We start from the raw sequence: 18,602 nt of genomic DNA, 5'->3' as shown, positions 1-18,602 counted from the left end.
CTGCATTTCTCAGCTTCAAAATGAAAACACTATAGGCACAAAAAAAAAAAGAAAAAAAAAAAGATGCTATTCAGATGCAGGGCTGTGAGTTCCGTCAGATTTCATCTCTTGAGACACTGGAAAGTCTGCAGCACCGAAGCTTGAATGAGTGGGCAGTGATATACAGGTACTGCACACACAACATTCACTCGAACAGTCTTGCATAAACCTGTTATCCATTCTTTCTCCATCTAACATAGCATAGACGGCACGCACACGAATTAAGCCACTGTTTCCTCCCACATTTTTCTTGTAGCAGTCAATCGTCATCTTGTGTGTAGTTAGTTACACAGAGTTGTTTTTTCAAATGTTTTTGCATGCTGTTTATTAGGCCTACTGTTTAAACATATTTTGTCTGCATGCATTTTTGCCTTTTCTTTGCTGTATTTGAATCAATTTGGCGTTTTTATTTTATTTTATTTATTTTTTATGAATAATGTGGGCCATTGTCATGACACTCATTTTTGGATAACACTTTACAATAAGGTTCACTGGTTAACATTAGTTAATGTATTAACTACTGTGGCATTAACTAACAACGAGCAATACATTTGTTACAGTAGCTATTTATTAATCTTTGTTAATGTTAGTTAATACAAATACAGCTATCCGTTGTTTGTTCATGTTAGTTCACAGTGCATTAACTAATGTTAACAAATACAACCTTTGATTTTAAAAACGTATTAGTAAATGTTTAAATTAATATTAACTAATATTAATAAATGCTGAAGAAGTATTGTTCATTCTTAGTTTATGTTAAGTTAATTAATGACTAACGAACCTTATTGTAAATGCTACCCATTGTTGTCAGTAATTTAGCCACACATGCATTAAAATTTTAATTCATGTATACAATGACTTAAACAGCTTTTTATGCTTTTGTAACAGGCCTTATTATAGGTCAGTATGCTACTGAGCTTTTATTTGTCATAGACCCTCATCTCCACACCTTAAGGTTATTATTTGTTGAGTTCTTATCTTAAGTAAGACTGAACCTAAAGCGTACAAGTAAAAGTGTAACTTTTTTTCCCCTCCTGGCTGGTACTAAAAATATCTCAGCCGTGTGTGTCGTCCGCCCCCACATTTATGGGGGCAGGATGTGTGTCAGGTCCTGTCATCTTTCTCTAGAGTGAGGGCCAAGTGAGCGACAGGAAGCCTGTGGTTCAGCGAGCTGCTCTCTGTGCTGATACAGCGCTCTTGACCCTGTTTCTCTTCACTTGTTCAATGCCTTTATGTGCAGGATCAGGGGCTTAATCTTTGCACGCTGGTTTTGCCGTTCTGCAGCACTAGGCTTATGCAGACCGCACATGCATATGCATCACGTTGCTTGGCTGGATATGAGAAAGTTCCGCCTGAACTTGTCCAAAATTAGGTTCAAGGTGTTGTTGGAGTATATTTGCTTAATTTATCATTCATATTACAGAGGACTTTCCCTTAAGTTTGTCCACACACCCACCCTGCACGCTTCTTTCACACATTTCTCCCCCTAATCTTCCTTCTAAACTTTCCTCTGCCTTGCCTCTTCAAACTCTGTCTCTCTCTCTCATTCTCTCTCTTTCTTGTCCCTCCCTCGCGTTCACTCAGCTTTGAGTCAGAGTTGCATTTGTCCTCAGTATCAGCCGCAGCCGTTAGAGGAAGTGTTACATAGAGTGCAGCTCTCACTCTGACTGTCTGGCCAGAACAAGTTTTTTTTATACACATGCCATACGATGTAGTCCATTAATATACTCACAAGGCCGAAAGGTAAGTCAGTAAACTTTTTTTTCTCTTGAACTTCAACATTTTATTTCCCTAACAGACAGTTGCAGCTTACTGAAGGTAGCGAAATGTGACTTTGAGTTCAGCAAGTGAGAAACCAAGCTATCGGAAAGTTGCATAATTACGTGCTGTGTCGGTCACTGAAAAAGGCCCCTTTGTTTAGTTCCAGTTATTTATTTTTCGTAGTACTACTGTTGGGTTTTTTTTCCACTGCTTTTTCATTTCCTCACTCTTTTTTTCTTGGAAGTAGATTCTGTTGTGACTTAAAAGTGTCTCAGAAGTGGAGCAGTTAGTTGCTGGTCAGTTGTAAACCGTATCTGAGAGGGTGAAATGAAGAGGAAGTTTTCTTGTGTAGCCTAACAGTTACTCAGTAGTGGGTAAAAGTGCACCTGAGTCTGTTAGGCATGGTTGTGTCTTGTGTGTGAGTGTGTGTGTGTGTGTGTGTGTGTGTGTTTGCTTTTTGGTAAACAGCTTTAACTATAAATTACAGTAAAGAGTTCACTGTTAACACAGAGTGAAAATTATCATGCTCTAAATAACTTGATGTTACCTACTGTGTTTATAAGCTGAAAAATATGTTGAAAACTCTTAGCATCATAAAGTGGAAAATAGAAGAGTGAGTCACATTGATATGACCAGCACGTTAAATGGTTATTTTAGGAAACCAATTATTCATGCTCATGTCATTCCAAACCAGCATACATTTCTTTTGCCTGTGGAACACAAAAATATTTATATATATAATTGTTGGAAAATGTCATACAATGAAAGTTTGGACCCTAGCGTTAGCCTATTCAAAATATGTTCTTCTGTGTTCCGCAAATTATGATTTTTGAATGCTTGAATGCTCTTAAGTCAATTTTCAATGTATAGTGTTCTTATTTTCTCTTGATTTTATGCAATAACGTTCCGTATAATTTGTGCTTGTCTTTGTGTCAGCAGTCACAGTGGTGATTATTTCCTTTTACCTCATTATGTAAGGACCAAGCTACATTATGGCATCTTGGAGAAATCCTAGCAGTATTAATATGGACTCTGCAGGTGAGACTTGCACCTTTTGGAGAAACTCATAGTCTATTATAAATAAGAATGGGTACTTCGTGAGAAATTTTTATGTTAATATTTGATTATCCATTTGTATCCATTTTAAATGTACACTACTATTCAAAAGTTTGGGTTTTTTAAGATATAAAAAACATTTTTTTAAGAAGTCTCTCATGCTGACCAAGGCTGCATTTATTTGTTAAAAAAAATACAGTAAAACCAAGTCATATTGTGAAATATTATTACAGTTTAAAATGACTGCTTTAATATATTTTAAAATGTAATTTATTCCTGTGATGGTAAAGCTGAATTTTCACCAGCCATTTCTTCATTCTTCAGTGTCATTTGATGCTCAATTAACATTTCTTATTGTTATTATCACAGTTGAAAAAAGTTTGATCAATTTAATGCATCCTTGCTCAATAAAAGTAGTAATTTCTTTAAAAACAGTAGTGAACAGTAGTGTATTTCACACACGTGATTCGATAAACATATCAGCATTCAAATTTTATGTTGTTGGCTTCTCTTTAAAAAGCTGAATATGCTGCAATCGAATCCGAAGTCTACCGTAGCCTGCTAACCATTATGAGAGAAATGGACACTGAGCAACCAGTTGTCAACAAAGGTAGGATTTAACAGATCGCACTCACTAAAAGAACACACATATACCTAAAGGCTAAACCCTGACCCAGTTAGATGGCCAGTAGCTTCAGTGAAAATTTTTTTATAACCGCCATTGCCAATGTGTTTGTTCAGTAGGCCTGTTTGTGTTTCTAAACCACTGCTTTAACACATCTCTGGGTTTAAAGGGTTAGTTCACCCAAAAAAGAAAATTCGGTCTGTAATTACTCACCCTCATGTTGTTCCAACCCCGTAAGACTTTCGTTCATCTTCGGAACACAAATTAAGATATTTTTGATTAAATCTGAGAGCTGTCTTACTCCTCCATAGGCTTCTCTGTAATTTAAAGTCAGTAAAGACAATGTTTAAAATAGTTCAAGTGTTTATCAAGCGACGAGAATACTTTTTGTGCGCAAAAAACACAAAAATAATGACTTTATTCAGCTATTCATTTTCTTCTGTGTGGGCCTCGTAGTGTAACAGTGCAGCGCTTCTGGGTTGTACGTCAGAACGTAGGCTCACTATTGGCCGACGCTGGTCATGTGTGTGATGCTGGCCAATAGTGAGCCTATGTTCTGACGTACAACCCAGAAGCGCTGCGCTGTTACACTATGTGAACTCACTCAGAGGCCCACACAGAAGAAAATGAATAGTTGAATAAAGTTGTTATTTTTGTTTGTTTTTTGCGCACAAAAAGTATTCTCGTCGCTTGATAAACTGAAGGTTGAGCCACTGTAATCACTTGAACTATTTTAACAATGTCTTTATTAACTTTCTGGGCCGGCAAGTTTCAATTACAGAGAAGCCTATGGAGCAGTGAGACAGCTCTCAGATTTAATCAAAAATATCTTAACTTGTGTTCCGAAGATGAACGAAAGTCTTACGGGGTTGGAATACCATGAGGGTGAGTAATTACTGACAGAATTTTCTTTCTTTTTTTAGGTGAACTAACCCTTTAACACACACATTATCTTCAGCCAATCAAAGTCTATCAAGATTATAGCCCTCTCAGCAATATTTTTGTTGGATTGTTTGTTTCTTTGTTTCTATCTATACATTCTGCCTGACATCTGATCCAAAGCTAAATGCTTTTTTATAGTCACTTGTCATTTTTTGGTGGGCTATAAATAATGGCGCAAATTGACGAGCGCAAACCTTAGTAAATCTTGTTGCATGATTCATTTATTTTCCTCCCAATGCTCCCATAAATGTTTAATCTAAAAAGGAAACTCCTACAAATACATATGCAATAAGGTCAGCAATAAATGGATCTGCAATCTAATCAGTAGTGTCATCTGTTTATGTTAGCCTATATATAAATTTCATGTCAACAAGTCCCACTACTTTTTAAACATTGATATCATGGAACAACTCGTGTGCCAGGTTTGAGTGACAATATCAATACACAAAATCTGACAAATACATATTCTAGCTCGGTCTGAACTGTTCATGTTTGTTCATTCTGCAGGAATGCTGAGATGGACATTACACAAGAAAGTGCAAGCCAGTTCTGTCAGGAGTCTGGCTCTGGTGAGGGTGGCCATCAAGGAACTAGAAAGAGTGAGTCACCAGTTTCTATGGCATAATGCTTGTTAGTATGCTGCAGTGTAATTCCCATTTTAGTGATTGACACAACAGTTTAATCATGTTTAATGAGTATAACATAAATGCTATTACTTTAAGAAATGACCATATAGTGTTTATTATGAGAACATTGGTTACTTGAAATACCTGCCTGAAACACCTGATTATCTGTTGCTGCTGGAATAAAAAAAAAAAATAAAAAAAAAGAAGAAATTTGATTAATTATAATAACAGTTAACTATTTTTAGTTAGTTATCTCATAATTAATAATGATTAACATAATTTAAACCCACAAAGGACAGCTGTAGGCTGTGAGGATTTACAGAATTTTGTGAATGACCGGATGAATAGATGGTAAACATGATTTTCTGTGTTTTTCGAACCTTTTTGTACGTAGGCTGAAAGAATTGACTGCAAGAAACATCTCATTCCTCTGCTTAATACACTCATCTATGCTGTGATGCAGGTAAGAAAAATTGGCTATACTTTTATACCTTTTACGTTCCTTTATTTTTCTTTTAAACAAGTGATTCTAAACTGGATTTGCTCCATATGATCCAGATTTTACATCAAGTGGTGATCCAACACAGTCAAATTGTTTATGGCACAAAATTTGATATAAATAAAATTAACATGGAAATGTGTTATTACCATAAACTGAATCTAAACTGGAAAAAAAAAACTTTACTTGACGCACAATGAATAGGACATTTTAATTGTATTGGTGCTTACCATATTATAGCACTAAAAGAGTTTGATTGGAGACACAGTTTTTGACGTCTACAACAATATATATATATATGTTATTTATAAAATGCACGCCATCGTAAACTAACAATGATTGTATGGTTGATTACATTTTGTATTTGCATTTAGCAAACATCAGAACAGACTAACCAGTTAAGAAGCACTGTTATAGACATTGGCACACATGATTGTTCAGATGTGATTTTTGTATATAAGTCTCAAACTCTGTACCAAAAATCACACATTCTCATTTCTAAATTTGGTCAGTTCAACGAAACTGCTTAACTAACACCCTGCATGAACACCCATGTGTTTCTTTGCAGACAGTATACATTCCTGATGACCTCTATAAAAGAGTTTATGACTTCTGCAAGAGGTTGTTGACTCTGCCTCAGCCGTACTGTACTGTGGGCTTCAGTTATGCTGGGCAAATGAAAGCAGAACGATTAGCTCCAGGTTAGTCCCCTTTTTAAATCTTCAGACAAAATATGACAAACATTCTCATCTCTCTTGATTTTGGTGTTGATTTTGGCTTGTTTTTTTGCAGCCAAAAAACAAACAAACTTATCAGTCAATCAAGTTGTAAACCAAAAAGATGATCCCTACGAGTCTGAAGTACATTCTTGCTTGAGTTTGTCTTGTTTCTTTTCTCATAGGCCTTTTGTATCAGAAAAGGATACTTGCAGAACAAAATCTAAAAAATGAACACTATCCCCAGGAGAGGTGAGTCCCTTTCATACCTTAGCAAAACTTAAAACATAACAGTTGTTATGTGTATTCAGTGCCTTTCCTTATTTGCAACCTTTTGCGTGAGGGCTATATCATCATTATCACACAACTGCTAATATATTTCATTGACCTATAGTGACCCTAAAAACTATTAAACACTTATTTAAACCTTGTTTTAAAAAGAGTGTGTTTTATCTTGCACAAACAGACACATCGTTTAACAAAAGAAGTTTCTACAATGATAAAAAATGTAGGGCGTGACTTGTTTTTGTCCATCGGAGCTGGTTGAATCATTGTCGGGTAGTTGCTGCAAACGTTTCATGTTAGTGTCACATTTCTGGAGCGTCTTTCTTTCTTATCTTTTTACAGCAACATTCTATAAACAAATACAAACTGTTCATTTCAATTTCATGTTTTCTTTAACATTAATGCAACATGAGCAATAGTACACGCTAATATGAAATAATAATACTTTTATAGCATTTGTTAATATTGGGTAATGTTCATTTCTATATACATTTCAAGTTAAATGAGTGGAGTTTCTGTGCTTACTAATTGTTGAAACTTGTACAACCAGATTTTTCCGTTTTTTGGAAGGCTATCTAAATGTGTAAAGCTAGAAATTAATAAGGAAACAACTGTTGTCAAGGCTGTCTATTAAAAAGATAATACTAATTTGATTGGTTAGATTAAAACAAAGGTGTGCCCTTTTCTAAAGAACCCCACGTAACATAGGAATAGAAGGTGAAAACTAGAAGATTAATTATTTGTAAAGTCAGCAGTTTTTAATATGTTGTGCATCCAGATATTTTAAAGCCTGTTAACCCAGTTGCTGATTGTTTTGCACTGGTAATAAATTGCTTCCATTCTACAGGGTTGATTTGGCTGCTGAAGTCAGCAGGAAGCTTTATCAAATAAACCTTATGTCAGCCCAGGCAGAAGTGAATCAGAATGTTTAGTTTCACTGAATTGTATCCGTGAGGTTTGATTGGCTATATTCTGTGTTCAGGGTGTTTGTGTTTGCGGATCCTGCGGTGTTTTCCGAGTCTCTCAGCACTGTCCTGAAGGCTGACATTGAGGCTCAAGGATTGGTCCGGACCCCGTTGAGCATGATGCGCTGTGTGGTGCAGCACAGTATTCAGGCGATACTGGGAGATGATTGTCACGGACCCTCTCTCAATGATGCGCTGCAGGTTGGTCATTTTATTTAGAAAAGCTGAAGTTTTGGACTAGCATAGTCAAGTTTTTGTGAACCACAAAAACTGACCCTTTACTGAAAAGTTTATTTGAAGAGAAAGCATGAATTATTTCTAAATGAAGGGGAAATTGCCTGTACCTACATTTAACTTCTGTATTACAGTCGAAAAACTCTATAATTTTAGTTGTTAGACTACACAATGATGGAGACAAAGGGCGAACATTTATTGCAGGTCAGCATCTCTCTGTCTCTGTCTGCAGTTTGTTTTCAGAAAACTCAAAGCAGCAACAGGACATCCACAGGACATCCCATATGTGTCTGTCTGAATTATGGCTATATGTTGTGTGTGCATCTGCACGTGTGATTTCATGCTGTGTGTCTATGTGTTTGTGTGTCTGATTATCTATGTGTCTGTGCTTATGACAGGACTTGGACCAGGACGTGGAGTCATACTTCAATGAAGTTCTTGCCACAGTAGAACAGAGCACAGATGTGAACAGAGGTGGACAGGGTCAGATCAGACAGAAACTACAAGAGTTATACTCACAGATCCTCTGTGACACCAACAAAGGTGCACTACACCTACTTCTATTCTATTCTATTCTATTCTATTCTATTCTATTCTATTCTATTCTATTCTATTCTATTCTATTCTATTCTATTCTACATTCTTTCTATATTCTTATCTATACTCTGTCTCACAAACACAAATAAACACTCTTGACAGACTCCATCTGTACCAAAATAGCTTTTTCTAAAATATCTTCTCTAAAAAAAGATCTAGAACTAGATATTTTGTTATTTTTCCTTTTGATATCAGATGTGTTTGCCGGATCAGGAAGCAGGATTTGTTTGTGGTGTCATTGTGACGGTTTTGGGTTTCAGGTCTATTGTCCCATGGCTCCTTGTGCGATGTTCCACTTCCCAATCCGGAGATTAGTTTCCATCTGTGGTGGGAGGAGGAGGAGCTCTGTGAGTGGGATTCATTTACTCAAATATTTTGGAAGTGGCTATTTGCACTAATAATGTTACAAGACAATATTGCAAGTGTAATATGTACACTTTTCTTTGCACTAAGCATTTGTCTCCATTTGCACAGTGTATAAAATAGTATGTATAACAACATATTCAGTGCATATTTATCAAAATCATAAATTAATGCTGCCTTATCTGGACTTTACTTGCCCTATCTCTAAAGCCTACCCCTACACCTACCCCTAACTATATTGAACCTGCTGATCAGTAAAGGTGTCTCAAAAGTCCAGGAAGGGAGCCACGTTTTTGAGCATTGTAACAAAATGAGCTGCACACATTGCAGTCGATGTGCCGGCCTGTCCGATCGATGAGATATCACATCCAGTTTCAATTATAGGCCTATTACATGCCCATTAAACACTTTATTCCTGCTATTAAATACCCATTATTGCTTTATTTACACTTGTATTTAAAATGAACACCTTTCCGAGCTGGTATGCAATGGGAAAATAGATAAAAATGGGATTCAAACTTGGATCAGTCATGTAAAAATCGAAATTGAGTGTCCACCACTGACCCCGCTACTGATTTGGTTTCTTTTGTTAATGTGAATGTAAGTTAATGTAAATTGTCTTTGCCACACAAGATGGGCACTTAGTGTAAATACATACTCTAAAATAATATTTTCTCCATTAATACAATAATGTTGTGTTGTAATGTGTTATGATCATTTTTAACAGAAGATACATTTTTAATTTCTTAGAATCTAAGAAACTTGAATTTCTTAGATTGCAGATTTTAGTATCTTGGCGAATCTGGTAATCTAGAAGTATATATTTGAGTTATTACACAGTAGTTTTTTAAAAGTTTTTTTCAGGAAGCCTAAAAAGAATAAAACAGTCTGCATTAGATTACTGCAACAAACACAATTTTTCAGGGTTAGGTCACATAAAAATAGATCCTAGAACACATGAACTCATCCAAACCCACGAGAGTTACTGAGATGAGGCTGTTCACTAAAATACAACATATCCTTTCATCGTGTCTGTCACAGGGAGAGAACTGGCCAAATTCATCCGTTCCGGATCCTACGGTGAAAACCTCTCTCTTAACCCAGATGAGTTCTATATGTCGGACCTCCACACAGAGCTCAACTCAGAGATGCCACGGCACTCTGTCATGTCGACGGACAGCGGTATAGAGCGTGACATGCAGGGACCCGAGGCTTCTGACATGGAATTTACTGGAGGAAGCTCAAAGTCTGAAAGCACCAGTGGGCGGCTCTCACGGCGTGGAGGAATCAAGGTGAAGCCGTCGGTCACTGACAGCATGGCTCTGATGCAGGACGCACTGGAGGAGACGGGCACAGCTGGCAACAGTGGCACACTGCAGAGGAGAGCAGGAAACAGTGGGACCACCTTGCCCAAAGAAGAACGGGACTACACTGCTAAAATAGTGGTGATGGGAGATGACCGGGCAGTGGGAAGGCTAGCCAGGGCGTACTACTTGTTTAGGTAAGAGACAAAATGTCATCTGTGATATTTGTTATTATTTGGGTCAAAGACATACGAGAGTCTCTATGATAAAGAAAAGAAAACCTCCATGTCTACTAAGAACTACTATATACAGGTTCATAATTAACATGAATAATTTATAATTAATTCTAAAGTGAAGATCATGGTAACCTTCAGAAGGAATGACTAATTATTTGAATTGTAAGGTTTTTGTAAGGTTTTGGACTGTAATTCCTTCTGATGTATTAAGTAACACTTGAGTTAATTAACACTTACCATGATCTTCACTTTAGAATACTAATCCAGATAATTAGTAGTTCCTTTAGAAGGATTTGGTAATACTTGAGTCATTACTATCCAAAACCTCAAAAGCTTACAATGACTACAGTCAATATTTGGAAGTTGTCATGTTTTTCACTTTAGAATACTAATCCAAATCATTAGTAATTCCTTCTGAAGGATTTGGTAATACTTGAGTCATTATAGAGGGTTACCATGATCTTCACGTTAGAATTAATTATACATTATGCACATTTACTATGAACCTGTATAGTACTGATAGTCCTCTGGGAGGTATGAAAAAAAGTACTTTGAAAAAAGGTATGAAAAAAGTACGTTTTTTATTTTTATTATTGTTTTATTATGGTTTTATTATTACACAGACAGTAAAAAACAACAAAAAACAGAGCAATACAGTCAAGGGAACATTATCTGGACTTTCTCAAATCCCCACATTTAACTCTGAATGATAGACAAAACAGTAGGAAGAAAAACAAGAAAAAAAGAAAAGAAAAAACATGTGAATTCAGACAAGATCTAGACAAACCACCCCACCCCACACACACTTAAACCCCTCTGGAGGATTAACAAGACACTGCAATATCTATTATAATAATAACAATAATAAAGTAGTAGTTTTTGATTAGCTAATAGTGAACTACCACATTTTACTAAGTACTGATACTTACTAATTCATTAATCAGAGTTTCTTGTTAGTTAATAATAGTTACTAGAATGTTAATGGTGCATTACTCATTTGTTCCTGTGTAGTTGTTCATTAATGCAAAACAGTATTCTAAAGTGTTACCGAAATATCTAGTTTAAAACATAAAAAAGAAAGAAAAAAAAAAGTCAGTCACACCACTTGTCTCTGATTTTTTTAAATATTAATAAGCTGTGTGGTCCTACCTATAATATAATTTCCTGAATGATATTTTTCCGCATGTTTCTGAAAGTTGTTTGCACCACACGATTTTGTTGTTTGCACCACATTTTTTCAAATATTCAAATATTTTTTTCTCCTAAGAAATTATAATAAAAGATTTTGCCAAACTACTTATTAAGGTTTTCTCTTCAGTAATTTTATTCTTTTAATGAGGCTCTTTGACCATAATGATATCAGGACAGTTCTCCCTGATATTTTTTATACAATTTGATTGGAAGGGGACAAGCTAATAGTCCTAAAAATGGCTTAAAACAGTAACAACATTCATATATACTGCAGATTAAAGGTGACTTGATTTCTATGGTTGTTATAGAGTAAACATAGTGTAAAGACCCTATAAACAGATCACTTCAGTTATTGTTACTGTTTATTGAAGAAGCCTCTTAATTATCTGTTCTTATAATGAGGAAGTTATCAGTAAGTTTCCTTTTTCTAAAACACTGTCGATGACAATTGTTTGACTTTGCTTCACAGGAAACGGGAAGCCAGGAGACGGTTTCTGACTACGAAAGTCAGCCTACAGATGTACTACATCCCTGTTGCTCGGCAGTCGTCTGCAACCTCCCCTGTAAAGGTACAAATAATTATACACTTTTTCTCTTTAGGTTCACGTGTGGTAAGTGTACTGTGATGGATACCTGTGATTAGTTTACTAGTGTATGAAAAAAAGTTTTAAAAATACCTTCCATTTTAGCATAACTAGCATGATCTTATATAACTTTTGTTTTAGGTGACCGTGCCCTCTGCAAGCAGTAACTTCTGTGCTCTGGGCTCTTATCTTGGAATGGTGGATCCGTGGTATGACTGCAATGTCTGTAGTCTTGGACAGATGATTCCTGATCTTGCGAGAACGGTATGTGAAAAGATAGGCAGATATTTAGCATATTAGCCATTCTTGGGTACAAATATATGGTCATGTATTTTTAGCAAGTGATGCCAGTCAGAATGGAATGAGGAAGTTTGAAAGTTTCTCTTTCAGGCATTTTTCTTTTCAGTCATTTCCTTGTATAAATGCAAAGCCAGCAACTGTTCATTGTGAAGAACACTTAATTGGCATTTTAGCTTATATGTTTGTTTTAATTTGTTAGGTTGTTTATTGCTTATAAAGAAATTTGTGAACAACTGACATAATTTAATCCCAAATATATTTATGTCACAGTACTCATGACACATATTTAAACATCCCCTTACTTCTAAAAAAACAAAAACACTACTCATTATGAAAATAATTTACTTTAAAGAATATTCGAAAGTGCAGACTGAATGTAATGTTTCCGGGTTCTTAATTGCATCTTAAATTAAATTAAATTAAATTAAATTAAATTAAATTAAATTAAATTAAATTAAATTAAATTAAATTAAATTAAATTAAATTAAATTAAATTAAATTAAATTAAATTAAATTAAATATATTATAGTTTAAATGTATTATAAATACATCAACTTTTTAAGACATTGAAGTAGAATGTCTAAAAGTGGACCTTCGAAACAAAGTGTAACCTACTTTTATAGTCTTGGAAATATGGCTAAAGTGCACCTTTTAAAGGTTTACTTAAGTGTGTAAATAAACTTTGTCATAGAAGTGGCTTTTCATTTCATAAATATTATCTGCAAGTACAGTTTTTAAAGTATATTAAGTATATTACAAGCGCACATTCCATACAATTTACCGCACTTCTTTTTCACAAGAGTCAATAACATCAGTCCCAGTAAATGTTGTCAATATAACTTTAAATTATAAATAACTTTACATGCAAATGGTTCTGCCATGTTTTATTTTTACTTTTCCAGGCCAACAGTGGTAAACCACATGAATCTGACCTTTTCTTAGCTGACATCATCTCGTACTACGTCCGAATGGGACAGCAGCCAGTGTACTTCAACATTTACTACATCAAGGTGAGAATGAATGACTTTTAGTAATGTTTTATGTAGTCAGCTTTTTTCAGCTATGATGCAATGAGAATAAGGTGTAATTTAGTAGTTCGCAGTAAATACACAATAAAAAATAAGCATAAAGGTTGTGAAAGCAGTTTGAGAGAAGAGAAAGCATAAAGAGTTATCGATATTGTTTCATAATGAGCCACAAGTTTGCCCAGAATGCCAAGCTGTTGAATATAGAACACTTTCTGAACTATAACATAACAGTCTTGTTTTTATTTTCTGTTCTACTTGTGCAGATTTACTTTTCCAACAAGTCCAAAGAAGCTTTGGAAGAAGTTTTTGTCACAGACCTGGAAGTGGATTTCCCAGACTTCAAAATGGCCCAAGTAGCACAAAAAGGTGTGTGAGAGACTTGCATTTTTAACTTTTTAACTGTATTCAGCAACAAAAGTCAGGATAAGTATAGTCATTGGCACACACAAAAAAGCCAGTGGTTTATTCGTCCAATATTTAGAGCCCACATTCTTCCCTCAGACACTGCCAAACAGAAGAAGATGCCTGCTGAGCTGTGTGGGGCTCTGATCTCCTTTAGCTACTTAAAAGTGAGTGTGACTAAATGCTGTCTATGCTTATATAATTATCGAAGTATTTAAACAGTATTTTCATGTAGTCACACACAATGTGACTGTCCTGAATTGTCGGTTTTCCAGTGAGTCACATTTTTATAGTTTCAAAGAGGCATTCTAGATTTTTTTCTAGAGTTAAAAAGTAAATGACCAGCAAATGTTAGTTTACCTCATATGACCTTCACATTCCTTTTAGGTGTCTCTAAGCAACAGGGAGGTTGAAAAAGGGTTCTCTCTCAGAACCACTGGCGCCCAGATTTCAGCAATACCAGAAAACAAAACTGAAGGTAAAGTAAATTTATTTTAATGAAATGTATTTGTTTTTGTTAATCAATTTAGATCAACTTAAATTAAAAACCTAAATAAATTTAAATCAATGACTATTTTTTTCTTTCCATTTGTAGATCTCAACTGTCTCACAGTTACTTTCAATGACACAAAACCAAAGAGTAACACGGTAAGTCTGGCTAAACCTTAGAAACTGTACAAACTGAGAAAACTGTTTTTTAAAACAATTTTGAGAGAATAGAATGGAAAATATTGTGCTGGCTGTCAGCTTGGGATACTGGTATGCTGATGCTCTGCTTGGCTATGCTGGTTAGACAAGCATAAATCAGTCTAGCCTGCTCAGCTGCTTCTTCTGCGGTGAACGAGGACTCATTGCTCGCCTCTGATTCTGACAAATGAGACGTGTTGTCAGTTGAGATGGATATATCTAAAAGATCTGTTTCCTGCTTCATGCAGCAAAGCAATGAATACGATGAGCTATTGGAGCTTATGACTCATGCCACAGCCTGGCTAAGACTGGACTGGTCCGGCTCGAAACACGAGACTGCAGATGGTCGCTTAGATTAACCATAATCTCCCAGACCTGCACACTGAGGTGTCAGATTCGTGGGGACATCCATACTCTGCTCGCGTAGTTAGTTATTCGAATGTGGAGGGGCTGTGTGAGCAGGGTAATAGGAGAATGCATCCGGGGACATCCTCAAAATGCTGAAGGCTCCTGTTTTGCCCTCTAAACCATGTCAGGCAACATTCAGGCTGGTGGGCATAATGTATGCAGTGGCTGGTCAAACTGGTGGAGCTTTGCACACTATGGCAGTACTGCAGGCCTACCAGGCAGATCTGCTGGTACAGTCTCTGAACTGTGTATAGCCACAGATCTAGCTCTTCGTGCCACCAAGCATGTGGCCCGCTCCATTGGCTGGTCTATGATGGCTATGGTAGCGATGGAGAGGCATCTATGATTTAATTTGTCAGGCATCAGGGAGAGTGATAAAATGGTCCTCCTTGATTCCCCTGTATAGCCCTCTGGACTTTTGGCGAGAACACAGTCTGGCCGCCTTTGGGAAGTATATCCCTCGCCGGGTCAAGTCTCCTCTTAAATCGGCTGGTTCCTCACCAGGAAGAAGTTCCTGGAGAAAGGAGCAGAAGGCGAGTGTGGCTGCCCGAGACTCCCCTCCGAGGAGTGAAGAGCAGAGGTGCTGTAATAGCTCTCACCGCATTTTGTACCTTTTCTTGTTTTTCTTCCCTTTCTTCCAGTCTCCACATCCAACACCCCAAACCCCATCTGCCCTTCTTGGGTTGCAGGAGGTTGCTTTCAAACTAAAACTTAAGAAGGGAATGGCATCAGGTTGAACCTGCCACTTGTGGCCCCTCAATTATGTTAGTATTGGGGTGACCTAAACTGAGATTGGGACCACTCCTTACCTTGAAGGAAAGTAAGCTAAGCTTGGTTTAGTATTCATGAGTACAGAATGGGTTAGTCGCTCCACTTGTTGGGTCGGTTTATGTAGGTACTCAATCTCAGAAGTAGAGCTGGATAGATGATTGAGATGGCTGAATAATAGTTGTTATACTCTCTTGTCTGTCACCTTCTCTAGGACTGGATATTAATCAAGGTTATGCTCCTTCTCATTGCCCCAGCCTATTGGTTATGGCTAGCCTATCTAGATGTGGGTCATGGACTTAAGCCAAGGCTATGTGGATTTACTGGTAGCTCTGCTCTAAGGGATCTAGACTCACCTGGAGCATGGCTCAGACTAGTTTGAGATCCTCATTATATTTGGTCATAGAAACGTCAGGGCTTTTCCTTACATTGCTATACTAGTTACTGGGAGCCATCAAGGGGTGTAACACTCACCCTCTGACACATTATTGGCTCAGGGCTGAGGACTTCGAGTTAGTGCCTAGACCTATGTTGCTAGATTGGTTCTAACTACAAGAGGGCATTGGTCAGCAAAGGGTAGTTGGTGTTGACGTCCCTATAGAGTCAGAATCTGACGCATCATTGAGTTCCCTCGAAAAGGAATGTCTTTGGGTTAGATATGTAACCCCGGTTCCCTGGGAAGGGAACGAGACACTGGATCAGATTCTGAAGCTATGGGGACAACAATACCAACTATGTTTCCATGCTTTGGGCATGCCTGTGTGTTTTTTTTTCTGAAAATACAAATCTGATGTGTTGTCAGGCGCCCTTCTTATAATAAGGTGCACCTTGTGACGCCATCACACTGCGTCGGCCAATGATTGGCTTGATGTTACATGTGCCTCAGACACCAGGTTCCGCGAGAACGCGTAATACATATGTACATACGTAACGCTAAGATGTTTTACATTGTTGGACTGCAATTGTGAAGTGTTTTTTAGAGTAGGAAATGCTAATTATACCTGATTAAGTTTGGACATTTATGCTGTTATTTTTGTTATAAGGAGACAAAGATCAGAACATGCAATTTTAAATTGAAGACGCCAGACAAATCAACTTTCACAGTGCGTTTGGACAAAGACTTTCGAAGGAAATTTATGAACGTTGAGAGGTGAGAAATTCTGCTCAAATTATCATAATTTTAATCCAATCACCTACACTGTTTAAAGTTTTGGGGTCAGTACGTTTTTTTAATATTTTTGAAAGAAGCCTCTTACGCAACAAGGCTGCATTTATTTGATTGAAAATACAGTAAAACAAGTCATATTATGAAGTATTATTACAATTTAATTACAATTAATTTTTTCCTGTGATGGCAAATCTGAATCTTCAGTGCCACATGATAATTCAGAAATCATTTAAATATTCTGATTTGGTGCTCAAGAAACATCAAACACCAAGGTTAAAACGGTTCAAACTAAAGTTTAAAGGAACAACATTTATTTGAAATAGAAATTTGTGTGACAACGTGCATTTTTACTGTCACTTTTGATCAATTTATTGCATCCTTGCTGAATAAAAGTGTACTAACAACTCTTACTGACTGGCCTTTTTCTGGTCTTAAAGTGGTATTGATTTGTTTGTATTTTATTATATTTTCTAACACAGCATTGAGGTCTCTCCATGTCGAGACCCTGGATATTATATTCAAAAATCCTTAAAGTCAAAGTTCATGACAGAGGACGACATCGATGCTGGACTAAGCAAATACATGAGCAAAGGATTGCCTTTGCCTATTAACACGTTTGCGGGAATAATCGACTAAATGATCAAAGATCAGGAGAGAGAGGTTGCTGCAAACATAAAGGCTAGTTCTGGACTCTTGCAATATGTGTATTGTGTTTTAAACAATGCACTATTCAGTAGTGTCTGTATGTGATCAAATGATCAGCTAAGACACTTCACCAAGCAGGTTTTACTGCATTATGTACTTTCATTTGTGAATCACAAGTTGATCAATCCAGGAAGTATTTTAATCTGCAACTCGGCTAACTTACTAACACTAAATGTAGTCATGGTATTGAGTTTCTCAAAGACTTAAGAGTTACTTGAACTTGTTTGACCTTGTTCTCTGCATTAACAATGAACCTGTTCCTTAATGTGTAAAAAGTGCATGTGAAAGAGAGAATTCTCCACGCCAAGTTTTGCCAAGTCTTTTATTAGGATTTTCCACCAGAAAAATTATGTTTTATTACAATATAATGCAGAAATAATGTGCAGTAGTTAGTCTGCACACTGAATGCCATTTGACCAAGTGTTTCAGAGAAACTGACATTACAGTACCTTAATCGACCCCCATGATTTGCACTTCTTTGATACATGTTTGATGACATTTGGTGATGATATTTGTTTACATTTGGAGTTTCATGAGAATTACATGTTTTTCAGCGTCAACAACATTATGTTTAAAATGATAAAGTATAGTGGATATAAATGTTTCTTATTGTCTATGTGACTGATGTGTAGAACAGCACTATTGTTACACAAATGGTTCAATCTTTGAAAGGTTGTGTTGTGCATTAAGCTGGTCATGAGTGAAAATCTTTCTTTCAACAATTATTGGTGCAAATATTTTGATCTGACTTCCTCACATGATTGTCTGTACAGTATTTTGTTTTTGTCTTCCCAGTCTTCCAGTTTCCATATCTTTTGAAGAACAAATATAATCTCAATAATATAATTAGCCAAACTAATTGAGCTCTATATCTTTTATTTTTATGGAATTCATCCATGCCAACATTTTGCACAGTTATTGATTTGACCTCTGGTTTTGTAAATATTGTAATTTGAATTTGCAAATGCATATGTTAAAAATAAATGTAGCATTTTCAAATGACTGGAAAAAAACCTGCAAAACCCTGCAATAAGCTTGGATCCGGATTTATTCACACAGTTACGATGTATAAAACTTTTACCACAAATAAAATAGAAACAAACGTATATTTTT

General features: G+C 36.3%; 1 protein-coding gene across 4 annotated transcripts; it reads left to right on the top strand.

Moving 5' to 3' along the window:
- Positions 1-18,595, top strand: pik3r6 (phosphoinositide-3-kinase regulatory subunit 6). 4 transcript variants are annotated; one of them, XM_082136808.1, is made up of 20 exons: positions 1-166; positions 2,740-2,838; positions 3,377-3,466; positions 4,931-5,022; positions 5,444-5,512; positions 6,117-6,249; positions 6,450-6,516; positions 7,532-7,715; positions 8,147-8,291; positions 8,606-8,692; positions 9,750-10,209; positions 11,909-12,008; positions 12,165-12,287; positions 13,226-13,333; positions 13,615-13,717; positions 13,853-13,920; positions 14,141-14,231; positions 14,349-14,401; positions 16,660-16,766; positions 17,264-18,595. In XM_082136808.1, exons 2-20 carry the CDS (start codon positions 2,793-2,795, stop codon positions 17,418-17,420), a joined length of 2,283 nt encoding a protein of 760 aa, XP_081992934.1. In that variant the 5' UTR covers positions 1-166; positions 2,740-2,792; the 3' UTR covers positions 17,421-18,595. The 4 variants fall into 4 exon arrangements, with proteins under 4 accessions (XP_081992934.1, XP_081992933.1, XP_081992932.1 ...); XM_082136807.1 differs by having other exon boundaries at positions 2,737-2,838; XM_082136806.1 differs by lacking the exon at positions 1-166 and adding an exon at positions 1,314-1,782.
- Positions 18,596-18,602: the final 7 nt, after the last annotated feature.

This window comes from Leuciscus leuciscus, assembly GCF_965113295.1.
Source record: "Leuciscus leuciscus genome assembly, chromosome: 14".
Lineage (NCBI taxonomy): Eukaryota > Metazoa > Chordata > Actinopteri > Cypriniformes > Leuciscidae > Leuciscus > Leuciscus leuciscus.
This window is presented reverse-complemented; position numbering and strand designations above follow the sequence as displayed.